The sequence below is a fragment of the Hypomesus transpacificus genome, chromosome 24 (assembly GCF_021917145.1).
Source record: "Hypomesus transpacificus isolate Combined female chromosome 24, fHypTra1, whole genome shotgun sequence".
In the NCBI taxonomy this organism is placed as follows: domain Eukaryota; kingdom Metazoa; phylum Chordata; class Actinopteri; order Osmeriformes; family Osmeridae; genus Hypomesus; species Hypomesus transpacificus.
Window position 1 is genome coordinate 1,267,120 of NC_061083.1, and position 26,709 is coordinate 1,293,828.

The 26,709-nt window shown below is 41.9% G+C and overlaps 1 protein-coding gene and 1 pseudogene across 1 annotated transcript; one reads left to right on the forward strand and one right to left on the reverse strand.

Moving 5' to 3' along the window:
• Positions 1–927: 927 nt before the first annotated feature.
• Positions 928–2,505, forward strand: LOC124486767 (annotated as a pseudogene).
• A 3,067-nt stretch (positions 2,506–5,572) lies between these two features.
• Positions 5,573–26,709, reverse strand: c7a (complement component 7a). The gene is made up of 18 exons (XM_047048370.1): positions 26,600–26,709; positions 26,306–26,397; positions 25,716–25,827; positions 21,796–21,937; positions 21,562–21,712; positions 21,339–21,477; positions 20,751–20,894; positions 10,908–11,151; positions 10,617–10,733; positions 10,259–10,425; positions 9,803–10,031; positions 8,616–8,784; positions 8,424–8,511; positions 7,864–7,996; positions 6,570–6,758; positions 6,285–6,387; positions 5,988–6,172; positions 5,573–5,886 (listed from the first exon to the last, which is right to left on the reverse strand). Exons 1-18 carry the CDS (start codon positions 26,621–26,623, stop codon positions 5,708–5,710), a joined length of 2,607 nt encoding a protein of 868 aa, XP_046904326.1. The 5' UTR covers positions 26,624–26,709; the 3' UTR covers positions 5,573–5,707.

Below are 26,709 nucleotides of genomic sequence, written 5' to 3' on the forward strand. Positions count from 1 at the left end.
TCCCCGTTAGTGAGCATTTCTCCATTTCCAAGATAATCCATCCACCTTACAGGTGTGGCCAAATAAAAGGCCAATGAAAATGAGCAGTTTTGTCACGTAACACAATGCCACAGATGTCTCAAGCGTTGAGGGAGAGTGCAATTTTAACTAGGCAAGACAGTTAAGACCAAATTCTTATTTTCAATGACGGGCCTAGAAACAGTGGGTTAACTGCCTTGATCAGGGGCAGAACGACAGATTTTGTCAGCTCAGGGATTCAATCTTGCAACCTTTCAGTTACTAGTCCAACGCTTTAACCACTCGGGCCACCCTGCCGCCCCTTGAAATGCTGACTGCAGGAATACCCACCAGAGATGTTGCCAGAGAATTGAATGTTAATTTCTGTACCATAAGCTGCCTCCAACGTCGTTTTAGAGAATTTAGCAGTATGTGCAACTGGCCTTACAACCGAAGACCACATGTAAGCATGCCAGCCCAGGATCTCAACATCCGGATCCTTCCTCTGCCAGATAGTCTGACACCAGCCACCCGGACAGCGGATGAAACTGAGTATTTCTGTCTGTAATAAAGCCCTTTTGTGGAGAAAAACTCATTCTGATTGTGGATGGATGGGCCTATGCCCTTTCAAGCCCACCCATGGCTGAGGCCCCCGCCTAATCATGTGAAATTCATAGATTAGGGCCTAATGGATTTCAATTGACTGATTTCCTTATATTTTACGGTAACTCAGTAAAATTGATGAAATGGTTGCATGTTTGTTCAGTAACATGAATTAACTATTAACTAATTAACTTTTTAGACTGCTCAAACAATGAGATTTCCCACGATCTCCCATGGTCCAGCAATGACACAGATTGCGTCTGTCTATAAATGGAGAACCAACCTTGCTGATTTGTGTTTGTTCTCCTCAAAAGCTTCTGAAAAGCCATGAAGAGAGCTAACGTCTTTATTCTGCTTCTTGCTGGTGTGTTGGTCAATGGAAAAGGTATGCTTCATGTCACGTGTGAGGTTGAGGATTAAAGCCTGAGCATATGTGTAGCAGAGTAACTCAAAATGTGGACTTAATATTTCAATCAAAAAGCAATGTGTGTGGTCTGAAAAAAAAAAAGGGGGAGGTGCTGATTACTACAGTGATCAATTAAGTTTTTCCTGTGCCATTGTTTGTGTGTTACAGACCTCCGCTGGCAGAATAACTATGACGAGCCATTATTTTTTAACTGCCCTTCAGGACAATCCATCACTCACATAGCGAGGTGATTCCTTACATTCCGTACAACTAATCTTCTGCAAAACCTGAATTCTGACTCACAAGCACAGATTTCCAAATCAAAGTGAGCTTTTTAATGCTGCAGTGCTAACCCTAACCCTTTCTCAAGCTGTTGCATAACAACAGAGTTGCTGTTGATTCAGGTTTACCATTTTCCATTTTGAGAAATTAAACTGTGGTTTAACTCTGCATTTTGGATTTAGGTTATTGCAATAGCCTTCCGGACAAAACATTTCGGCAACAATAATACCTTCAACTTGCATAAATGTTTGTTTTTGTATAAATTCAACTTTTAATTTCTTCATTGTAATGTATTTATCACATTTTAGTGAGCATAGCAACAAACATGAAGACCGTGTGTGGGACTTTAGGTGCAAAGCCACGTTTGACTCAGCAACTACCTGCTTTACATCTTCCTACGTAAATGACTTTGATGAAGTTTTGACCTACCAATGCCCAAGCTCACAAGTAATCACTGGGATGAACAGCTATCATAAGAACAAGCATTAGGACAGAAGGTGAGATGTAAATGAATCACTAATCACATGAAATAAATACAAATCTTCAAGTTGTGACTTTGTCAAATCAAACGAAATAACTAGGGCTTTACAATGATGGTAACATTTAAAGACATTTGGGGATTAAATGGTGCAAAATCTTCCTAGAGGTGACACAGGGTTGACGGAGGCACTGTTTTTGTTGAACAACCCTACTATAATTTGAATTGCAAGGTCAATACAAAACATATATCATAATTCAAACCTCATTTCCACCATTGTACAGATGGAAGTTCACCTGCTGTGGAGCCAGCAACTTCTGTACTGATAAATGCCAGTGGACAAACTACGTAAACTCGTTTGATGAGGCCTTCGCTTTTGATGTCCCACTAAATACCTACCTGATTGGAGCTGAAAGCTACCATGAAAACAAGCATGAGTGAGTATGATTATTCATTGGTACTGTATGCAAATGTAACAGATTCCAAGTATTTTCTCTCTCGGTGTGTGTGCGTGTATCTACAGTATCTGTGTGTCATATTTTTGCTTTTGGATTAAACAAGCTTCAGCAAAGAATAAATTGACTACAAAACTAACAGGAACAAAATGTCTGTTTGTCTTGTGTACTTTCAGAGATCGTCGCTGGAAATACCAATACTGTACCAGAAGGTCATGCTGAATCTATAACTGATTCTTCGAACAATCAGATTATTTTATCCATTGTTGTCTCTTGATAATCTTGAAAGAAATTCATGATTAAAGATACTTGCATTAAATTATGATGTTTCATTTCACGTGTAAATGATTGATTGTGCTTGGTTTTTGGTAAGATATAATCTCTATACAGTACTGCAATGGACGGCAAATGGTTATCTCAGACAATAATTACTAAAACATCTATTGTTTGCTTCCCTTCTGTTGTAAATGTAAAGATTTTAATTGGACCTTTTTATTATTGTCATGCACTTAATCACAAGAGATTTTTAGACAGTTGTTCATTCCTATTTCTGAACTCTCTGAATTCAGCCTGTCAGGGTTGTGACCCTTTGTTGGCCACCAGAGGCCCTCGCTGTGTTTTCTTGGTTTTGGTTCTGTTAATCTGTTCTCATTAGGACATATAGTTTTCACCTGTGCCTTGTTTGTTCTGTGCTTTTTAAGTGGCTTGGATTCTTAGTTCTGTGCATAGTTTTTCTCACATGCCACAGTGTACATTAGAGTTCCATGGTTATGCTTATTGGAGGTTTGTTTTTTGTATATTTTCTATTTCCAATAAAAGAAGGAAAGACGCATATTTTGAGAATGTCTTCTTTTGAGTCTGCGTTTGACATTTTACTACATTTACAGTATACACACAATACAATCACACATATGTATACATATACACACAGCATTAGACAATACACACATTCAAAACAGTCACACTCTAAAATATTGTAACAACCTGTGATGTTCATAGAGGAGTCGGGGTCAAACAGTAGGAGCACTGGGGGGTTTATTAACAATACACAGACAGTTGTGGGCCACTGTCTACGCCTAACTTAGAACAGTAAAATGCCTAATACCGCTGTTAACCTAATACTGTACCTTGACTAACTAGTTGCTTCGCTACAGGTATTGTTGCACTCAAGAATGGAGTAAAACAAAAGAGAGATGCCTGCCAAAACACCCCTATATATAGGCTACAGCTAAAAGACCCCCTAGACACACCCCCAGCTATACCACAAGCCATCGACTCCCGAGGGCCCAAACAAAGTCATTAAGGTGACCTGGAGGTCTCCTCTCTCTCTGAGGTCTGGTTGAGTTCTCCCCGAGTGTCTCCTCTCTTACAGCCGCAGCTGGTGACCCTGTTTGTGCCTCCGTAAAGGCGTCCTCCGGCCAACCTGCCCCCTGACTGTCCCCACTGTCTGTTTGGTCACCCCCCATTGTCTGTCTGTCCCTATAAGCAGCCAGCCTGTCTCACCACTACCTTGCGCCTCCTTAGTGGAGTTTGGATCCGGTACACAACCTCCCCCACACGCTCTAAGATCAGGCAAGGCCCTAGCCACGCTCTGTCTAACTTAGGGCACCGTCCCTTTTTCCTGACTGGGTGTATCCACACCAACTTGCCTGCTTCAAAGTGGCGCCCTCTCGTATGCACATCGCAGTGCCGCTTCTGTCGCATGCCTGCGCTCAGTAGCTGTTCCCTGGCGTATGCATGGGCAGCCTCAAGCCTGTCCTGTAGCCAATTTACGTATTAAAAATACAAATGATGAGTAAGTGTATTCCGTTACAGTTACAATGTAAATAGTTGGTATTTAGAATACAGTTACATTGTTGAAATCAATGGATTACATTACGATACTTTTCTGTTTCAGGAGTTTATTCACTCTCTAAATGCATTAAGGTAACTCCATGCATTTCCCAGAACTTTTATCTGGTGGTTTCTATACACTATACGTACACAACTACATATATCGCTCCCATGTCATTGCCTCTCGTTCTTTCCTTCTGCAATGCTATTGGCTAAGCCAATGCATGGCCATCACATGCATGGGGGATGCAAACTCACGTACCATGGTTGGCCAAAGCATGCCTCTCATCCACTCTCAAGTAGTTCTTAAGAGTCACGTACGAGGGTTCTTACGATCATGTTTGGGAAACGCACGTAAGAGGTAACGATGGTTCGTTATTTTGCTAGTCGGGAACCCTCGTAACAACTAAGATCCATTGTTATCGGGAAACACAGTTTAGTAAGCAGGATTTGATGGCCGCATTCCTGCACTTGTAAAATGCAATTCAATGTGGAAGTAATCCAAGTATTCAGAATGAATGTACAAATACATTTTTGGGCATGTATTCTGTATTCTGTAATGAAACACTGCCTGTAGCCTGTTCAGGCGTAGTCTAGGCCAGCCAGCATTGATGTTTCCTCTGGCGGTTTCACCATTTCAGCTGGCGTGCAACACTCCCTACCCAGTATGAGAATAGCCAGTGAGCAGCCAATGGGAGTCCTGGACAGCTGACCGACAAGCTATGAGGACCAGGGAAAGGTGAGTGTCTCAATTCTTCTGGTGGTTTGCTGTCACTATGGCCAACTGTTGTGCTAAGGCCCAGTTGAATCGCTCCAGACCTACGCTCTGAGGGTGAAGCGGGGTGGTGTGGGTCTTCTCCACCCCCAGTCGTTGGCACATTTCCGCAAACACCTTTCACTCAAAGTTCCTTCCCTAGTGGCTGTGAATCGACTCAGGCACCCCAAACCTTCTGATCAGCCCGCCCAGTAAAGCGTCAACGACCGTCTCCGCCTCCTGGTCAGGGAGGGCGTATACTTCCGGCCATTTGGTGAAATAGCCCATTACCTTCAACACCTACTTATTACCCCTTTCTGAAACTGGGAAGGGCCCCATTACGTCCACCCCCACCATTTTCAAAGCTGCCCCTATGGGGAACTGTTGTAATTGGGACTTTCTAGGTCAGGGGTGACTGTCTAGGTCAGGGGTGTTCAATCCTGGTCCTTGTGAGCCCCTGTCCTGCATGTTTTAGATGTTTCCCTGCTCCAGCACACCTGATTCAAATGAATGGTCATTACCCGGCTTCCACAGAGCTTGATAACAACCCATTCATTTAAACTTGGAACATCTTCAGTCGCTCAGACGTAAGAACAGGAAGGCTAGCGTAATTCCGCAGACCTACGCAGATTTTCAGTCTGAATAACGGCAGAAAATGTGAAAAAGAATCTGCGTAATATGTGGAAAAAATCTGCGTCTGTGTTTTGCCTCGCCACATTTTTTTATAAGCACGGAGAACAAAAGAAACAAAGATTCACATTATATATGGTTAATTAACCAAAGTGGTTGTTTTAATATAACATTTTTGTATACACCAAAACAAGGATATGGTATTAGATATGAGCAATACAAGAGAGAGTAAGATGAATGGAGGAAAAAATCCTATTCTTTAGGCATGCTCAAGCCTTACATGGCAGGATGCTGACAACTATTATCTTCTCTCCGTTGCACCTTCGCCGTCCTGCCTCACACTCTGTCATTGTCTGGGAGACAGAGGCATCGCCAACGCGCACACACACACTCAATCCTGGCCCAACACATTCTGTTTCGTCCTTGCAGCGACACACATTGGTCTGGTCTATCAAAAGAGGGCAGTTGAAAACAGTTTGAGATTACAAGTGTTCTAAGGTGTATATCTGTTTTATATATCAAATGATATGCCATTGAATACATCTATACCATTGCAGGTCTGCCACAACTGGCACTTATTGCAGGGTGTTGATTCATGGTTTGGCCACTCGCAGCTGTTGTCCTCTGCCAACTTCATGCTCATTCCCATACATTGAACAGCATGCATCTTGCACACGCTGATTAGGTCTGTCCGCCCTCTCTTAATATTGGTGGCACACACCTCCAAAGATGACCTGGCCAACGCAGCAACAAGAAAATCATACTCTGAATAATAAAAATATTCTATAAAATTATCTAGGAAAACACTGTAAGATTGATGAGAGAAAATATTGTAGGAGAGCCTACGGGCATTCATTGGGAGTTCTGCATACACATGCTTGGTCCACTGTTTTTTCCCAAGATTTGCACTTAATATCCGCAGTGCGGGTGGGGTCTGGTGCTGCAACCTCTGGAAAAAGTGATGGTTAGATATGGAAGTTGATTTAAGTCGGCAAACTGATACAGGTTTATAATACAAATATACTGTATACATTATATTAGGCGGGCACATATGTGAGACCATTAACACAGATCATCAAGTGTATTGGTGTTAACTCTGCTCACAGTGCTGGCAGAGGCAGAGGAACTTACCCTCACTACATTCAATGTTTTGTGGATTTGGTGACCATCTCAGACTAGAGTCACATATGATCTCTGTTTCTCCAAGCACTAATCTGCCCTGAGGACAAGACAGTGTGATCTTCTGTCCTATGTCATAGGAGGTGTTCCAGACAGACGCTGTGACTTGATCAGAAAGTATAGGAACGCCACACTTTGATCCTGGGAATGACAAGTATAGAAGCCAGCAGATTAAACTGGAAGAAGGCCAAAGAGGGACAAAGATGAGAAGAGGTGTGAGTGAGAGAGATGGAATGGTTGAGCGATATGATCATTTAGCAAACTGTTTTAGCTTTTGATCTGCAGAACTGGATTCAAACAGTCTAGTTATGCCCATCCCCAAGGATGGACAGTTTGAAGAAAACAAAGTGGTGGGATCAACTCCCCACCTCCATCAGAGACACTGACTCTCTTTCCACCTTCAAGAAAAAGGCTCAAGACGCACTTGTTCCGGGAGTACAATGGTACTTAGGAATGGCTTGCTTGACCCGATGTTAGTTTCCTCAAGGATCACAATGACTCTTACTTAGGGGTTGTTGCTCTTGTTGTTAGTGGTAACTGATTACAATTGTTGTACACGCTGTGATATATTGTTTTTATTGTTGCTTATTTTTCTAAAGGTACACTAGCACTGTATTGCTTAGGTCAACCCATTAAATGTGCTTCCTGGGCATAAGAGTGACCAAGGTGAATTGTCTTAAAATAAATACTTTTCTTAATGTAACGCAAAACTAACTTAACGCCTTACTCTCAACAGCAAGTAAGTAGGTAACGTAACTAGTTACTTTACAAGACACGTAACTGCAATTAGTTATGTTAAAAAGTAACATTACCCAACTCTGGTGCTGACGTTGTGACAGGTGCTGACGTTGTGACGTTAGGCTAGCACTGAGGTCCCTGGGTGCACACACTTTATGCCACAAAAACGTTGTAGCCTCTTAAACCGTGCAAAGGAATGTAAATCCCAGTACAAGGCAGAGTAATACAACCCAACGCAATCACTATCAAAACAAACCTTTTGACACCAACATTGTCTATGTAGCCCAAATATTGAGGGATCCTTAGGGGTGGGAAAATAAATAATGATAAAGAATAAATATATATGAGAGAGAACAAAGGTTTTCTTGCCGAAGGCAAGCAAATCCAATAATACCACCAATGACAATAGGTTTTCTCCTGAAGGAGCAATCCAAATAAGAGTAGATTTCCACCTGACCAAGGAATCCAATTACAAAGCACATTGAGTGTCATATTAACACTGTCTTACTCTTGCAATGTCTTTCAGGTGTCGTCCACGTTTTATCACTTTTGCACTCAGCAGTCTTTTCACCAACCAGATAGTAACCATCAATGCAGGTGTACTCAACTGTAGTGCCCATCAAATGCACATCTCTGAGGTTCTGAGAAAGAGGAAAATACAGGGAAATTAACTCAAACACATCCTCAGAGATGGCAAGTGAACAGATGGGAGAGATGCTCATGAATGGTTCTGTGCTACATAGCTTAGCAAAACACAAAATAACAGTTCAAAATCAAGCCTATAGAATAATATGACATACTATGTAGTACAGTACATAGAATAAAGGGTACCTAAAAAATTGCCAGAATTGTCAATGAAAGCATGTCAATTATACATTGTCTACATTGATTATCTTTTGTAAAGAGAGAGAGTAAACCTATTTACTAATTATTCAGAAGTGTTATGTTTTGTCCAGTATGCTCCACCAATATCTAAGGCTGAACATTTGTTTTCTCCCATTGAGTCAAAGTTTAATAAATTGTGTCTGACGTGTTTGAGGCAGAGCTCCAAAAATAAGTGCTCCTCACCAGGACAAAGCCATTGTATAAAGGAGGAGGATATGTGCAAGCCTCCTTTGCTGGCAGAGAAGAGTCAAAGCACTGAGGTTCCATGTTCCTATACCGAGAAAGAAAGAGACACAAACCGACAAGGTAGAGAGGTCATTTACCAGGGTACCTACTGAAAACTCATGCATCAGCAGAGACTTAGAAGGTCCTTACTTGATGTCCTCCAGGTCATCATCCCAAATTTCTCTCTCCGCAGTCTCGCCAATACAATGCTGACCGCCATTTTGAGGGGCAGGGTTATTGCACTGTCGAGTTCTCCTCATCACACCTCCAGTAGAGGAAGTCCAGTCAGACCAACAGGACCACCTTCCATGGATCACACCTGGGAGAGAGAAGGAAGGATGTAGTGATGGAGAGAATGATGGAGTGGAGAGTAAAGAGAGATGAACAGTGAAGGAGAAAGAGAAGCAGTGTGGAATTGTGAAAGTGTGAGATGTGCTGCATGAGTGTGTTTCTGCATATGTCTGTACACAGTATGTAATGGTCATGCCAGACAGCAAACTCCAAGCATGATTTTAGGAGTACATATTTTCATTTAACTCAGACAAGATAGAAACCAAAGAGGATGGGGGGATTGAGAGCAGCGGTAGAAAAAAAAAAAGAAAAAAAACATTTTGGATGCTTATCTTGAAAATGGTGTTCATGGCTCTTCTTACTTTTGAAGGCACTAATCAAAATGGTGTTCATGGCTCTTCTTACTTTTGAAGGCACTAATCAAAATGGTGTTCATGGCTCTTCTTACTTTTGAAGGCACTAATCAAAATGGTGTTCATGGCTCTTCTTACTTTTGAAGGCACTAATCAAAATGGTGTTCATGGCTCTTCTTACTTTTGAAGGCACTAATCAAAATGGTGTTCATGGCTCTTCTTACTTTTGAAGGCACTAATCAAAATGGTGTTCATGGCTCTTCTTACTTTTGAAGGCACTAATCAAAATGGTGTTCATGGCTCTTCTTACTTTTGAAGGCACTAATCAAAATGGTGTTCATGGCTCTTCTTACTTTTGAAGGCACTAATCATTTTGCTTCTTGGTGGACAGTCCAGGTTGAACAATGTTTATGTCAACAACATGTTCCTTAAATCCAGTGAAGTGTATTTTTTGTGTTGTTTGTGCTTAGCTTTTTTATCTCAATAGTTCCTGTACCTTCTTGTTTTTTTATTGAACTCCAAGTCACCCTAATCAGTACCATTCAGTTTTTAGCTTAGCTTTTACAGTATAATAAAAACTTGAGCCTCACACACATACAACTCACTCTCAGTCTGCACACCTTATCACTGGACACCACACAACACAGCACCACTGAATACTACACCATACCACTGCACCACAGTCTGACCTACCTGCCTGTTCCTCCACATCTGTTCCAGTTTCACAAGCATCACCTTTGGTGCCAGGCTTACAGAGGCATTTACAGATGTCTTTATCCCTTAAAGCGACACCATTGTTCTGGCAAGGTCTACAGCGGCAGGCGTGTCTCTCTGCGAGGTACTGTTCTATGGCCCGCCTCAGGTAGATCTTCTTTAGCCCCGCACACTGGACCTCCTTCACCAACTCAGAGATGGGGGCCAGCTAAGACACAACACCATGCCACAGGACGTTAAGACTACTCAACGAGATGTATGAACACACAAAACGACGTGATATAACACAAGATAAAATAATGAACAGTGCCATCTTGTGACTGTGATATATAAGTGACACAGACACAACATTAACCTATAAATGGCATGTGTCAGTCTTTTTGATCATCCTGAGTTTGTCTCTGGTGACAACAGACCCACGTGACTCTCTCTTACCTTTTCTTTAAACACCCCTGGAAAGCTCTTGAGTGAGTCGGCCCAGTTCTTGTAGATTCTCCCATTCTCTTCTGGGTTTCGTAGGTCTAAGTGTTTCAGGCCTTCGACATGCTCGGTATATCCTCCAGTCACAATTACATCTTGTACAGTGTCATTCTCAGAAAGATCTGTTCAAATGACCAAATGTTGATGTTTAGTTAATAAATAATCCAGCTGTGAATATTCCCTTCTTGAACAGCATCACAACTCTTTTCTGATGTGAGAACAAGACAATCCCAATAAATAAATCCTCAATGCAAACGTTTTCATTGTCTTCATAGTCATCAGAGTTATACGTGTCCACGTTACATGATCTCACCTTCGTTGAATGGCGCTTTGTCGCTGGAGTCAGTTGTGCATTTTTCAGTCGTCCATTTAATAAATAGAAAGGAACGTTTTTTCTTGACACACTTATTATAGTCCCACTTCACAGACTCTGTTGACACATTCAACAGGGTCAGCTCTCTTACAAATTGTACAGTATTACAGTGCGTGCATCGTACGTATCTATTTTGGAAGATCCACGTGTCCAGATTTGAAGTTGTTTATACAGACTTTATGTATGTGTGCTATACTTTATGTAAGTAGTGTGATGGTGTCAGACTCTTACCAATCTTCTTAACTGTCTTCTCGGTGAGGCTGGTGAGGATTCTAAATTTACCCCCAAATGTTCCCCTAGTTCGGTAATGGGTTCCAAATCTCTCAAGAACCTTGCTGTAGCTGGCATAGTCATACACGTTGGGCAGCCGAGTCAGAGCTTTCCAGAACTCCTCTGAGAGAGTGAGATGGCGCGGGGCATTACTCTGGTACTGAGCCATCTCTATTTCATTGTCGATTGTCATCAGCATGTTTTTCTGCAGTAAAGAAATATAAGTTATTTCCTGGTTCCTGGTTGAACTAAAATGGTTGAAAGAAAAATGTAATGATCAAATTTGTACCCAAAAAGTGTTCTTTAAAAGTCTGTTACAAATATTTCTTAATGGTTCTAGGCAGTATCTTACTAATTTGTTTCACAGATTGTACTCAGTTGTGTAACTTTATATTACACATAATGCGAAACAGAGGGGGAGATGGGATGACTCTACACCTCTTTGACCTTCTGACCTCAACCACAGGACACCTTCCTGTTCTCGGAAGTCTATTAAAAATGTAATATGACGATCCATATTTGGGATCAATTTCTTATTTCTTGTTAGTTAGCCTGCTGCATCGAATCAGCGCTGAAGTGTAGTACCTACCCTTTCCGTTCAGAGTTAATGTAATGTTGTTTTCCATTTGGGGGAACGTGATTTTGTATTGGGGGAGGTGAACAAGTCATCCGATTTGGGGGGAGTTGACTCGTATTCGGGGGGAGTGTTTTCATTTGGGGGATGTACTCATATTAGAGGGTGTGTTTTGCCCTTCAGGGCCACCGTAGCTAACTCTAGCTTACATAGTTTACACACTACTTTAGCTGTAGGCTCTACAAGTTTACCATCAACTGACCAAAATCCAAAATTTTTCCAGACATCACTCTTTAGATTTGTTGGGGTTACAATCACTTCCTCTGCTGCGGTCAAGCTGGGTTCTGCACTTTCTGCCATCTTCCACGCAAGTCAACTGTCAGCAGTAACGCTCAGGCGTGCGCCCACCCTCAAAGCAGACAGACGCGCTGCCTCTGCTGTTGTGATATTTTTTATTTTTTTTACATTTGAATATTAATTTTCACATTTGAAATTCGGTTTTTAACCACTATTCGAATATAAACTCCTCAAAAAAAGTTCGGAAACGTTATTTTGGACGATTATTCTTCCCCTTTAATAATACCAATTGGTATTGTAGCCGCAGGTTTTAGACAGTGCCTATTATTTCTGGCTGTAAAATAAGGACACGGGATTCCGATGCCGAAACCAGACGGCACCGCACGTCTCACTTTATTTTCAGGACCACACTCTCTCGTTAGACCGTCAAAACAACAACCCCCTTTTCACAATAGAAGCTCACAAGAAAATAACTTACATACCTCCTCCCCTCCCAAAAAAATGGCATGGAACGCACTGTTCACACCACCGTTGAATGTCTTTCAGCATGGAAGGCCAGTAACAAGTTTGGCTCGCCCGCTCCCACACTCGTTCCGCAGAGAAATGTGCTGCAGCAGGACCCCCATGAAGGTGTCGCAGCACCTCAGGGATGAGTGGGGGAGGCACAACCACCTGACACAGAGAACCCCCTGTGAGGGGCGAAGACACAGCTCGGCAGAGCAGTCCATCTACAACTGAGAGGCGCTTGGTCCATATTTGGTCCATAATTTCCTGAGCCGTCGAGAGCTGCCTCTCAGGTCTCCCCGAGGCGGTCGAACTCCCCCCTCGGCAACCCAGTCCAACACTGTCTCTATATCAGTGTCTCTCATGCCAATCCCATCATGCGACAGAGCATGCATGAAGGATCGGTCATCTGCGTCACCATCCATTCCCACTGGCTGCACCCCTGTGAGAAGATCAGAGGGGACCAGGACAGTTGAGGACATGGAGTCCGTGTCGGGCACACTTGGCTCTCTGTTCAAGCCCACAGCATTCACCTGACTGGCAGCTGCTGGATTTGGATGTCTTCTGTACAAAACACAGGGTCCGGAGGCCGCCGTGAGAGCGCATCAGCATTAGTGTGCTTCAGTCCATCTCAGTGTCTCATGACCCAGTTAAATGGATCTAGTTCCAGTATCCACCTCGCCCTTTTCCCTGTGAGGTATTTTTCAATAGACATGCCACAAAGGCCAAGAAGAGGCTTAAGATCCGTTATTATTGTGAATGCGGCTGACCTAATGTAATGTCTAAACTGTACTGTGGGCGTACAGCCCACCATTGGTGGACCAACGCCGTTCAGTGGGTGAGAGCGACTGACTGGCATAAACCACCACTCTCTCCAATCCTTCTCGGTCTTGAGCCAGCACAGCCCCCACTGCTTCCAAGGAGGCGTCAGTATAAACCTTAAAGGGGACATTGAAGTCAGGCATGGTGACCACTGGGTCAGATGAGAGCATCTCTTCCAAGTACTCAAAGGCTGCATCACAATCAGACGTCCAGTGGAAGGGTGTGTCTTTGCAGGTTAGGCGATGTAGAGGTGCAGCATGTAGGCCAAAGCCCTTGACAAAACGCCTATAGTAAGAACAGAGGCCCAAGAACGCCCTCACCTCAGTAGGGTTTTGTGGTGTAGGCAAGGTCCTGACCTTGGACGTGTTACGAGGGTCCGGTTGCAGACCATGACGAGACACAACCTGCCCCAGGAACACAACATGGTCTCGAGCTAGGTGACATTTCTTCGGATTAAGCCTGAGGCCCGCCGCCTGAATCCTGGAGAAAACTTCACGCAAACTGGAGAGGTGCTGCTCAAAGGTGGGGCTGTATGTAAGCACATCCTCCAAGTACACCATACACACCTGCCAGGGGAGCCCTTTAAGCACCAGCTCCATCATGCGCTGGAATGTAGCAGGTGAGTTGGTGAGTCCCATAGGCATTGAACGCCATTGATATAGGCCCCTGCACATTGTAAAGGCAGTTTTTTCCCTGTCCTCTTCAGCGACCTCAACCTGCCATTAGCCATTAGAAAAATCCAAAGAGCTAAACCATAGGGAGCCCGCTAATACATCCAGGGTATCATCCACTCTTGGGAGGGGGTGAGAGTCCTTTACCGTGATACTGTTCAAGCAACGATAGTTGACGCAAAATCTCCACCCACCATTCTTCTTCTTCACGAGAACGACTGGCGAGGCCCAGGGGCTGCAGTTCTCCTCAACCACCCCATCAGCTAACAGGGCAGTCACCTGTCTGTCTATCTCGTCCCTCTTTTTCTGGTGAGGTCCGGTAGGCACGCTGTCGTAGAGGAGGTGGGTGATCACTTGTTTTGATGTGATGTTTGATAAGTTTGCACTTCCCAATCACTCCCGTGGATGTGCTGAAGATCTCCCTATACTCTTCCAGTAATGCCTCCAGCTGCGCTTTCTGCTGTTGACTGGCCGGGGACTCCTGCAGCGGAAGAATAGGCCCGGTGGCCGAAATAGCAGAGAGTGTCTAGCTGGCGCCCGTGGGAGTGACCCAAGCTCCGACTCGTCCACAGAAAAAAACTCTCCCAGGTGCATACCCTCTCTCAATATGATGTCCTGATTTGCAGGGTTCAACACTCGAGCTGTAGTAATCCCGTTCTTTACTGATGTCACCGTGCGGGCCACAACACACCCACAAAGTTCGGGGGTAGGCCTGGGCCAACAGAGGAGAAATTTACAGGCACCAGCATCTCGCTGAGGGGGGGCACTGTCATGGCAGCGGCAATGGAAACATTACAACATTCCGGGATCAAGTCTTTGCTGCTTAACAGTGGGATGGCAGTGTCCCATAACAGCAGCCTGCCAAGAGCAAAGTCCAGGAGTGCATGGTTGTCCACGAGAAAGTCCAGGCCCAGCAGTGCTGCCTGAGTAGACCCCCTAAGCACATGGAAAACATGCTGCCAGGATTCATTTCCTAGATGCAGAGTGGCGGTTATGGTGCCCAACGTGTCCAACACTTGACCGTTCACAGCACGCGCAGCAATGAAATCAGCATTGAGGGGACGCTTGCGAAGAGCTGGAAAAAAGCTTCATATAATTGAATAAAAAGTGTCCTTGATTCTTTGTGTTTTAAGATGACCTGGAAAACTGATGATAATATTCAGGTACTGCTTTGGAGCAAGGTAAACCTTTTATATTTCCTGGCATAGTTGCCTTTACTAAACTTTTTCAAGTCACCAACCCTTTTCAAGAATGTCCCACATGCAAAGACACACAGAGATGCAGACAGACTGAACAGTGGTCAAGGCTTGGCTACAGTGAGTTTGCTTCCTTGTGTGTGATTCCAGCAGACTACATAGTCTAGGCCTGCCTACATTGACTGCAGTCTACTACCCTCATTTCTAATACTATAGTCTATTACTCTCCTTTCTACTACGTTCTACGAAGGATGGTAGGCTGTTCTTATGTGTTCATTGCCATCCTTAATCTCTGCATGGATTGGCACCACTTTACCTCTCTGGTCTCCTTGCACCCTATCACCCCGCAAGGACACTTAGATCTCAAGATGCTGGCTATCTGGTGGTTCCCCAAATTAAGAAAAAAACTGCTGGAGGCAGGGCGTCTCATATAGAGCACCTCTTCTCTGGAACAAATTACCTGTCTCAATAAAGGAGGCTGATACTGTTTTGACATTCAAAATTAGGTTAAAAATGTTCTTGTTTAGTCAATTCTATGACTATGTCATGTTCAACTTAAGTATGTGTATGTACTTTCTCTGTAAACCTGGGATGTGTATTTGTTTGTGTGTTTCACATGTACATTTTAAATTGCAATTAAAGCTTCTATATGTGAATGATGCCCCATCTAGATTTGACAAATAAAGTAAACCTGTTAATGTATATTGTCATTGTTATAGTTTTCGTTACTAGTTGGTGACAACGGGGGACGGGGCATTCTCACCCTTATTCTATAAATATAACTTATTTTAGAGTTCTCTCCCTTGGAACAGATTTCATGTTCCAACCGAGGGGGGCTGGTGCTATCTTGGTGTCTAGGGCTGCATCAAATACCCTTTTTTGCTCTGCTAAATTGCTGCACAAGTCCACACTTGACCGGTGGGGATCTCATTCTAAATATGACTGTAACTGTTAGCTGTTCCTGGCATTCTCTAATCCCTGCTGTCCCCTCTCTGTCCCCCCTCCACACATCCCCTGTGGTGTGGGGGGTTTGAGCTGTCAGCACCTGCCAGTCGTCGGTCTGCCAACGCTGGACCTGGTTGCCAATCGGAAACCAGTCTCCATGATGGGTAACAGCGAGTTTCCCGGTCCCTTCCTACATCTACCAAGTTGATCAATGGATTTTGGTGTTTTAAAACCCATTGACACTTCCCTTCTGTATGACTATGTTAACCCTGTGTTCTGCACCTCTCTTTCATCAACCGTCTCTGGAGGAGGGGATCCCTCACTGAATTGCTCGTCCCAAGGTTTCTTCCATTTTTTCTCCTGCAGTGAGTTTTTCTGGGAGTTTTTCCTTGTCTTCCCTGAGGGTTTAGGTTGGTTGAGGGGCAGTTCTATGGGCGTATGTGAAGCCCATAGAAATTTAAATTAATACATTCTTTGGAGATGAAGTTAACACGTAAATTTATTCATGTCTGCACTTCAAAAAGTCTGCAGTCTAGTCTGTTTCTAACCCTTTTTACAACTTTGCATTAAACTTGACACCTTTAAAAACAATTATAAGGATGCACACTTGATTATTGGAGGCGATTATAATGATGCTCCAGATGATCAACTGTCAATTATAGATGTTTGGCGATTTTTAAACCATGACATCAACGAATTTACCTAGAAAACGTCAGTGGATCCTTACAGTCTAGGATCGATCTATGGCTTATAGCTCCCTCTTGTTTGCAGTTTGTGACAAAATCATCACATAGTTATGCCACACTTTCTGATCACAAATTAATTTCAATCCATTTAGCAGGTACAAACCAACAGAAGGGTAATATACGTGGTTATTGGAAACAAAATAATAACTTATTAAAAGACAATGAGTTTTGTGATTAGTCAAAGAAACAGCAAAAAGCATATTTGGTAATAACTACATGAATCACATACAAAAATTGAATATTTTAAGTTTAAAATCATAGATAGGGCAATTAAACGAAGTAAAGTAATAAAAAAAAAACATAACCAAAGAAGTCAATATTATGGATAAATTAAATGTGTCAATGAATAAGGGCAATCTTTCAGAGGAAGAAGAAACGACAATGAAAAAATTAAAAGAGGAAATAGATAATCTGTATATTGAAATGGCTAAAGTCGCATTTGTAAGGTCCCGAGCAAAATGGCTGGAACAGGGGGAAAGAAATTCGAGTTATTTCTTTGCTTTAGAGAAGCGAAATTACAAAAGAAATAACTACTCTCTAAATTAATGATAACATCACCTCTAATTCTCTGGACATTTCAAGATATGTTGGTACATTTTATAGCAATATATACAGTATATCAGTATAGTCAAAATATTCAAGTCAAATATTCAGTTTAGTGATTGTGATAGATTTATTGAGTCTGTTAAATAATTTAAAGCAACTGTATCTGAAAACTTTAAGATGGAATGCGAACATCCTATTACTAATGTGGAAATCTCAGAGGCTGTTAGTTCAATGAAAAAAGGGAAATGTCTGGGTATTGATGGGCTTTCAGTCGAATTTTATTTGCACTTTGGGGAAACCATTGAAAACCTTTTATTTGATTTATTCAAGGAATGCGTTTTAAATAAGGAAATGTCCACAACAATGAAGCAAGGTTTAATATGTCTTCTCCCTAAACCTGATAAAGATCACTTAATGCTTAAATTGGAGACCTATTACACTCCTAAATATTGAATACAAAATGTTATCATTGATTTTTGCTAAAAGGTTAAAAAGGTCTTCATGAGATAATACATGAAACACAAACAGGTTTTTCTGTCTAACCGTCACATTAGCTCTAATATAAGACCTTGACCTGTTGGACTATTCTGAAAATATCAATACTGATACACTGGTAGTATTTCTTGATTTTTATAAAGCATTTGATATGGTAGAACATTAATTTTACTCAAAACACTTCAGACTTTTGATGTTGGACAACATTTTATATCTGCAGTAAAAATGCGTTAAAAAAATATTGACAGCTCTGTGATATTATATCCAAACACCACAAAGGATTTCCTGTACTGAGATCAGTTTGCCAGGGATGTCCTATTTCACCGTTATTGTTCTTGCTGGTGGTTGAATTATTATCATTACATATTCGACATAATCCTATCGTTAAAGGTTTATCTATTTTTGGTAAGGAAATTAGAATAACTCAACTAGCAGATGATACAGCTCTCTTTTTGAGTGACAAACATCAGATTGAATATGCTATAACCTTAATTGGCCAATTTTCAGCTGCTTCGGGTTTAACACATGTGAAATGTAATGTTTGTATCAGACTGAAGAGGATTTTTTTTTTATATACCTGTTAAGAAGTGTGTTAAATATTTAGGTATTCATATCTGCAAGGACCACATGGAACGTGAACAGCTTAATTTTTCATCTAAATTTAAGAAGACTAAGACAATACTGAATTCATGGCTTCAAAGAGACATTTCTATTTTGGGAAGGATTCTTTTGATTAAATGTTGAAGGAATGTCTGAGAACACCAGAGTCTATATGGTACTTTATCCCCAATAAAATTTGTATTGAAATGTAACTACAGTTGAAGATTGCCGTTGAAACTATCACAATTTTATCAACAAGCTCTTTTGGCCTGGAAGCTGTGTCATTCCCACAACTTTTAACCAACACAGGCACCCCACAGGGCTGTGTGCTCAGCCCTCTCCTGTTTTCCTTGTTCACTCACGACTGTGTGGCAACGCACAGCTCCAACCTCCCTGTTAAGTTTGCTGACGACACAACCATCGTGGGCCTCATCTCTGACAGTGACGAGTCAGCCTACAGAGAGGAGGTTGACACCCTGACATCATGGTGTCAGGACAATAACCTCTCTCTTAACATCAGCAAGACCAAGGAGATGATTGTGGACTATAGGAGGCGGCAGGAGGAGGAGCATGCACCCCTACTCATCAATGGATCGGAAGTGGAGAAGGTCAGCTGCTTCGAGTTTCTCGGGGTGAACATCAGCAATGACCTCACCTGGTCTGTTCACACCAACAAGGTGGTCAAAGCGGCCCGTAAGCGCCTCTTCTTCCTAAGGAGACTGAAGAAGTTTGGTATGGACTCAGTCATCCTCACTAACTTTTACAGATGCACTATCAAGAGCATTCTGACTGGTTGTATTACAGTGTGGTATGGGAGCTGCACAGACAGGGACCGCAAGGCCCTACGAAGTGTGGTCCGTTCTGCTGAGTTCATCATCGGCAGGAAGCTCCCAGCCCTACAGGACACCTACCACACACGTTGCCTAAGGAAAGCCGGCAGGATTCTAAGAGACTGTTTCCACCCATCCTTCAGTCTCTTTACCCCGTTGCCTTCTGGCAGGCGTTACCGCAGCATCCGGTCGCGCACACCCAGACTGGACAACAGTTTCTACCCAAGGGCCATCAGGCTTCTGAATGGACACTGATATGGACATTGATTTACTGCACACTAGTCACTTATACTATGTCACTTTCAGCTACTGGTTGCACTATCAGTAACATTGCACTACTGTACCTCACTATACCTCGCCACCAGGCTCCTGTATGGTCATTGACTTAGTCACTGATCTGCAAATTTGCACTATTGTACTGTACTCCACTTAGGTTAGAATAGGTTATAGGGTTGAAATAGGTTTTATGTGCATTTAGGGTTAATATAGTGTACTACTTTTTGTTATCTGTAATTTAGGAAGTTTTAGTATTAGGGTTAGTATAGTCGATTATTTATTGCTATCTGTATATTTAGGAAGTTTCACTTATTTAAGCTCAGCATAGATGTAAATTATGTTCCGTGTACTTATGTTATGTTATGCCAGGTGCTTGCGTTGTCTTGTCTTAAGAATTTCAGTGCCCAGTCTAACCTTGTGTTGTTCTGTGTACCTGACAAATAAAAGACTTGACTTGACTTTTGCAAGTGAATATTGCATAATATATACCCTACAAACCTGTTTATCTCAAAATTCATGCCTGTTGATATTACTGTAGCTTTTGTAAAACAGAACAAGAATCGTTAACCCATTTTTTTATGGATGTTCATTCTGTATTACATTCTGGAAAAAAGTTGAACATTATATTGTTTCTAAAACGACACATACAATCTCACTTGAAGGGAAACATAATATTACTTATTTTGAATTGTACAGATAGCAATTTGTGTAATATTGTTAATCTATTTATTTTATTAGGTAAGTTCCATATTCACAAAGCAAAGTTTTCTAAGACGACCCCATGTTTTAAACTATTGTCGAATTGAAACTGACATGTACTTTGAGTGTCTTAATATCTTAACAAATAAGAAAGGTAGTATAATAATGGATATCTACTCAAAACTATTCAACTAATAATTCTTGCTGTCAATGTCTTTAAGGAAATTTGCACTTTACTTTTGTACTTTTATTTGTTTACGTTCTTATGTTTACAAAATGTGAAAACTGAATATTAAATATATTTTAAAACATTTTTAAAAAAAAGTTTCCTTAGTTACGTAGGTAGAACTAGAATACGCCACCTTAATGGAACGGAACTCTTGCTGAAGCAAGCGAGACTTGGCAAAATAAGTCTTGCTTTTCCTTAATCGATCAACGTTGATGGAACCCCCCCCCCCCGGTTCATAACAGCTACAAAAACAACAATTCCTGAGTATGACTAGTTTTATCCATCGTTTTTTTATCACAAGTACTAAACTTGAGACCCTAAATGCTATCATGTAAGTGCATATTGAATACTGTGGACTGTTGACTGCAACTCACCTCATATTTTTTTTCTTCCAGTTTGGAGTTATAGTTATAGTGTCCTGTTGTGGTTCCTGTGGTTGTCTCTCTTTTTTCAATTTCCTTGAGGTATGACCACGTGCTTTCAAATAACTCATCACTGAAGTCATTTCGAACAGTGACCTGGAAGTCACAAGAAGTAGGCATTATACAAAAAATCTACTAAATACATTTTGAGTATTGTAAATCATTTAATCATAATTATAAAACATAACAATAATATCTATAACAAGAGGTAAACTGAGCTGGAAAACTATTGACAAGACTAGACAGCGCTAAGGATAAGGCTACATGGACATAGCCAGGCTCTCATCACTGATTTGATTGCAAACTTTGACTTGATAGACTATGTGCAACACAGTCATGTTTTGGTTTACGGAGATTGTGAGTTTGTGACAAAGTGGTTGGATTAGGAACTAGCAACTAGGAAAATGTATAAGCGGATAAAATCCTTAAAATTAGATCCATGACTTGGCTCGGAAGATAAGAGCATCTGCTAAAAATCACTAAATGTAAATGTAAAATCTGGGTTGGAGTAGAAGAAAAACTGCTGGGCTATTGCCTGACCTCAGTATTGTACTTGATGATGCATTGGGGCAACCTATAGCGTCTCCTGTTGTCACCAGAGAAGATGGTCCTGCATTGGCCCCCAAAGCTCTTGGTATTTATCACACTGCCTCTAGTCTTACCCGTCACAATATCAAAACTGTCAAGAAATAGCAAAGGACTGCATTATGAATTGTGTGTGTATTCTTGTTTCAGCAAGAGCATTAATGAAAAGTCATCTTACCCCAGTCCTACGTGTTCTATATTGGGTGGAGGTTGATCAATGTCACATACACTAATTACTTGGCTTGGACACGTTTGACTCAGTTCATCCTGGTTATCTTCTTCACAGTCCTGATCTCCATTACACTTTAAAGACATACTAATACACTGCCCTGGGGACACACCACAAAAACAATGTAAATGTCAATGTGATGATGGAATGGACTGGTCATTGGCTTTTGAATAGATAGCTTACCTGAACGACATCTAAACCTGTCCCCACATCCACTCTGCAGGGGGCAGCCTTGTGTTGTCGAACATTCCCTTGTCTCAGTGGGCCCTCCACCACATGGGTTTCCCCCAAACTGGGCATAAATCCCCATAGGACGGACCCGAGACTGAAAATTGGAACACCCTACATTCAATCTGCAAGTATAGTTACACTTTCTGTACTTTTACTTACACTTTTATTTCCTATAAGTAGGCTAATATATTTTAATTTCACAACCAGTAATAGCACATCTATGCTGAACAGGCAGCAGATGGTAAATATTATTAATGATGTCATGTTGATACTTATCTATATTTTTGACAAAAATTCTCACATGTCTGTAGTGAAAGTCCCATAGCAATGTAATGTTATGCAAAATGTACAGGGTACGACAGAAAGATAGACAGAGGTCTGATCAGAAGAGATGAAAATGCATAGTTTTTGGGGGAAAAATAAAGGACAAAATATGTTTCCAGTTACATATTAACAAGGTCATAGTCAGGTATATTTAATAAAAACCAGAGTAACAAAAAAAACTAGCTTGTGTCGTTGTTTTACTTTTGACCCACCCCCGTGTTACTTTTGTCCCAACTGATGGGGTCGAAAGTAACAATGTGCAAGTTGTTCGACATTTGTACAAAATACCACCTGGTATTGATAGACCACAATTAAAAGTTATGGGCCTTTTGAGCGCCTTTCAGCGCGAGAATTCTGTAACCTGAACGGGAATCATACAGTCTAGCGATACATTATTATCCATTATTTTCCGTTGGTTAGGCCTACTTATTGATAGCTAGCTACTATGGCGAATAAAATGCAATTACTTGCTTTAGCTTTGGCGTTTGAGGAGCCATATCCTGGTAAGAAGGTTACTAGGGAAGGTACACGCGTACCTACTCTCCTCGTCCTGATTGGTCAGTTGTCAGAAAGGCGCTTGATGTCACCCAGCGCTTTTCTGAAAATTGAACTCAAAAATGCATCGGGCGCTGAGCTTTTTTTAAAGTTTTTAAAGTTTTTTCCTTTTCCCATAGGATTGCATGTAAAAAGGCGCTGAAGGCAGCGCTTTTTTCCAACAACAAAAAAGTCAAGTGTTAACACGGCCTTATACTGCATTCAGTAAGGTGTAATATGAGGCTGCGCAACTGCTGTAAATTAAGTTTACTTTAACACATTTGGGGCGTTTGCGCTACCCATACTTTAGAGCTAGATCCTCTCCGCTGGAGGTAAGTAGGCTTTGGGAGAACTCTGTGAATGATATGATATTTTAATAAATTACCACGTTTTATTTACGAATTATCGAGTGCATATAAATGTATATAGGTTACACTAACCAATGCTCTAGAAAACTAACAATGAAAGTGATTTGTAAAGGTTGTCACCTAGAAAGTATATTTTGGCGGCAACCACGCTGCACTGTGCGTTACGGAGCTAGTGGTACGCAGCTAGTGGTATGTGATAGTAGCTAATGGTACGTGGTAGTAGCTAGTGGTACATGCTGTGAGTGGTTCTCCTATTCTAAAATGGCCGCAGGGCAGTTACACAACAGTAAACAAAAGCTGCAAGACACCCAATGCAACTGCCACGAAACACTTGCGTACCACTATCAACAGAACAGTAACTGTCATGTACCAGTGGAGGTGCTGTCACGTACCACTAGCTACTGTCATGTGCCAGCGGAGGCACTGGCGTGTACCACTAGCTACTGACACGTACCACTAGCTCCACTGGCACATACCACTAGGTGCCAGTAGAGGCACTGGCATGTACCACTAGCCACTGCCACATACCACTCGCTACACTGGCACGTACCACTAGCTACAGTACAGTACAGTTTCGGTTCTAACTGCCTCGACGACTCTTCCCCTGCGCTACATCAGTGATTGGCCCGGCATCTTCCGCATTAGCTATGGGATGCTTTGCGTTTAGGTGGTATTTGAGACTGGAAGAACTCGTACAATAAACTAATTCCGCATCGCGGGTGCAAACAACCTACAGTGCGTGTCCAATGCAGCGACGCCATGCGAGCGACAACATGTTTTCCATTCATTTTCTATGGAGCCAGGCGAATCGCTTGCGTTGTGCATTGTGGGTAGCGACGCGACTGGGTTGAGATTTTCTCAACTTTTTGCAAATGAGGAGCGATTTTCGCCAGCGATGGCGAAAATCGGCGTGTTTTCTTGTTTCTATTAAGGTAGCAATCATGGTAAACATTTCTAGATTTCTAGGTTTCAAGGTGGAGGAGAAACTAATCGTTTGTGTGGCTGCTCTGCTTACCCAGTCCTGTAGATACATAGCTGTATTCGTACAGAGATGTTAATGCAAAAAACGATGCATGGCGCAAGGTTGCCGAAGTTGTTGGTGCTGGTACTCTCAAATTCAGTTTAGTCACATTACATAACTTCGTTCTATGGTAACTACAGTAGCTAGCTAGTTAGCCCGGCTGGAACTCCCTATCGTATCGACAGATTAGCAGAGACTGAGGAATATAATAAAACGTTGTTTACACATGTCATCGTGTATAACTATTAAACAGTTTTGGAAGTTGTATTTTGATCGATGTTACGACTACGTAAACCCAAGTCTGCACACTTGGCCATGACAACTACAACAGTGACTTTGGAGAACATTCTATAATCAGTTTGAAACACCCCCGTCGTGAACTGTGGGAAGGCAAGCGATGGCAAGCTATTCGCGTCGCTGCAGTGGACACGCACTCTCTTGTCGAGGTTTCCATTGGGAAGCTTCTTTAAAATACATTTTCCTTGAAGCAAACCGGCGGCTTCACGCATCCACGTTAGCATGTCACGTTTGATGTGGTAATTTCATACTGAAGGCAAACACACAGGTTCAAAGACTCGTTCTTGCCCCCTACAGCTAGCTAGGTAAGGTATACATGCACGCTAAAATATCAAGGTGAAAGTCATCATAGCTTGCATAGTATACACCCAGCTCCCAACCCAACTGTGAAAATTATAGATTAACGGTGATATTTATTTTATCGCCCGATCAGAGTCTCACGTTAACGCAGCACGTTAACGCCGATAACGGCCCACCGGTAATATATATTACTCACCCTAACCTATATATATATAGGCCTATGTTCAAACTATACAATCATTCAGTGTGCCAGGCCATGCATGAAGTTAGCCAGTAAGGCAGGGTTTGCCAGCCCATACGCAAAGAGCTAGATCCTCTCCGCTGGAGATTTGTATGCAGTTGCGCAAGCAGCAAATAGCTTATGGAATTAATGTTTTTTATTGTGAATGCAGGCAATAAAAGCTACTGTGAAGAACCCCTGGTCCGATCACCAATGCTCAAAAGTGTGAGGGTCGTTACAAAAGCCCCCCCACAGCGGCTAAGCAAATCCTTCTTTAAATTGTCCAAGGTTTCATTCCAAACTATCTTTGGTGAAATGGGTTCAGCAAATTAATAAATGAGTGTCGAACTTCACAGGGATCTTCTCATAGAAAAACATCAGCAATGCTCGTCAAGTGTCTGGTTCCTTGGGAAGATCATGAAAAGTGTCAGCATTGGTCCATTTCCAATATACTTCAACAACTTTTAAACTTTAAAGTCTCCTTTGTTGTTCGCGTGGAAGACCACAGAGCAGCACACAGCTAAACTAGTTTCTGAGATCCTGGGCCAGAATACCAGAGGGCTTTAAATGTTGCGGCGTGACAAAGGTGATGCGGAATTTGTGACTTCACTAATTCCCCTTTTTAAAAACCAATTGTTTTACAGATGCAGTTTCAAGTTGTGAGATTTAGATAGGAACAAGGTGTCAATGGACTTTGAGGTTCACTGTATGTCCATTTTACCCACCGAACTGTCTTTATTCTACTATGACAAGGTAAAATCGGTTTTGCAATCTATGACTCCTTTAAGATCTGGGCTTAACTTCTTACCTGTGATTTGGAGCAACCATCACACACGGACCACTCCGCCCAAGACCCCCATGTACAATGCACCGGAGCAACATGTGACACACCAAAACAGTATTGAGTAGTTTGGAACAACCTGAAAAAAGGGAGGAGGATTTCAACACCATATTTATATTTAGCAGATGCCCTTATCCAGAGCGACTTACAGTAAGTAAGGGAAATTCCCCCCGAGGCTAGTAGGGTGAAGTGCCTTGCCCAAGGACACAACGTCATGTTGCATGGCCAGGAATCAAACCGGCAACCTACTGACAAGACTAGGCTAGGTTCAATTGCATCCTAACAAAGTCTACTATACAAAGACGGTAAATTCAGCAAAAGCACAGTTTTAGTCTTGCACATACTGAAACAATGCAAATCATGTTCTCCATCGAGACGTATCCTTGCTAAAGTGCCCCTAATCCTCACGTCAATGTGTCAACTCTGAAATTCCTGATTTAATGGTAATGATTCAAAGAACTAAAGGGTCACTTTCACAACAACAACTCACAATAAAATGACGTACATACAAAATGGAGCACGAGTATAACTAACAATAATGTTTTTGTTTCTCTTACCATGGAATAGAAAGAGATACACAATTAGCTTCGCTCGGAGTGACCCATAGAGACAAGAGCCAGAGACAGGTTAGCCTTATTGTCACACTAGTCTGAGAAGAAAAGGCAAGGAGGGAAGAGAAAGAGAGGAGTTTTAGTCATATAGAGATGCCCAGCAAAACAAGTTAGCTTTATCTTTGTCAGTAAAAAGCTTGTATGTTAACATTATGATATGATACCTTCCACCCCTTATATACAGTATAATACACATATATACATTTGAATCAGTTATATTTAAAATGTTAAACATCCTACCTTCATGGTGAGAGTGCGGATCATTCTCTGACATGGCAAACAGTTATGCAGTTCAAGCTTTGCTAAATTATTATTCCAGTTCTTGCCAAGGGGTTGGATACTTACGGGAA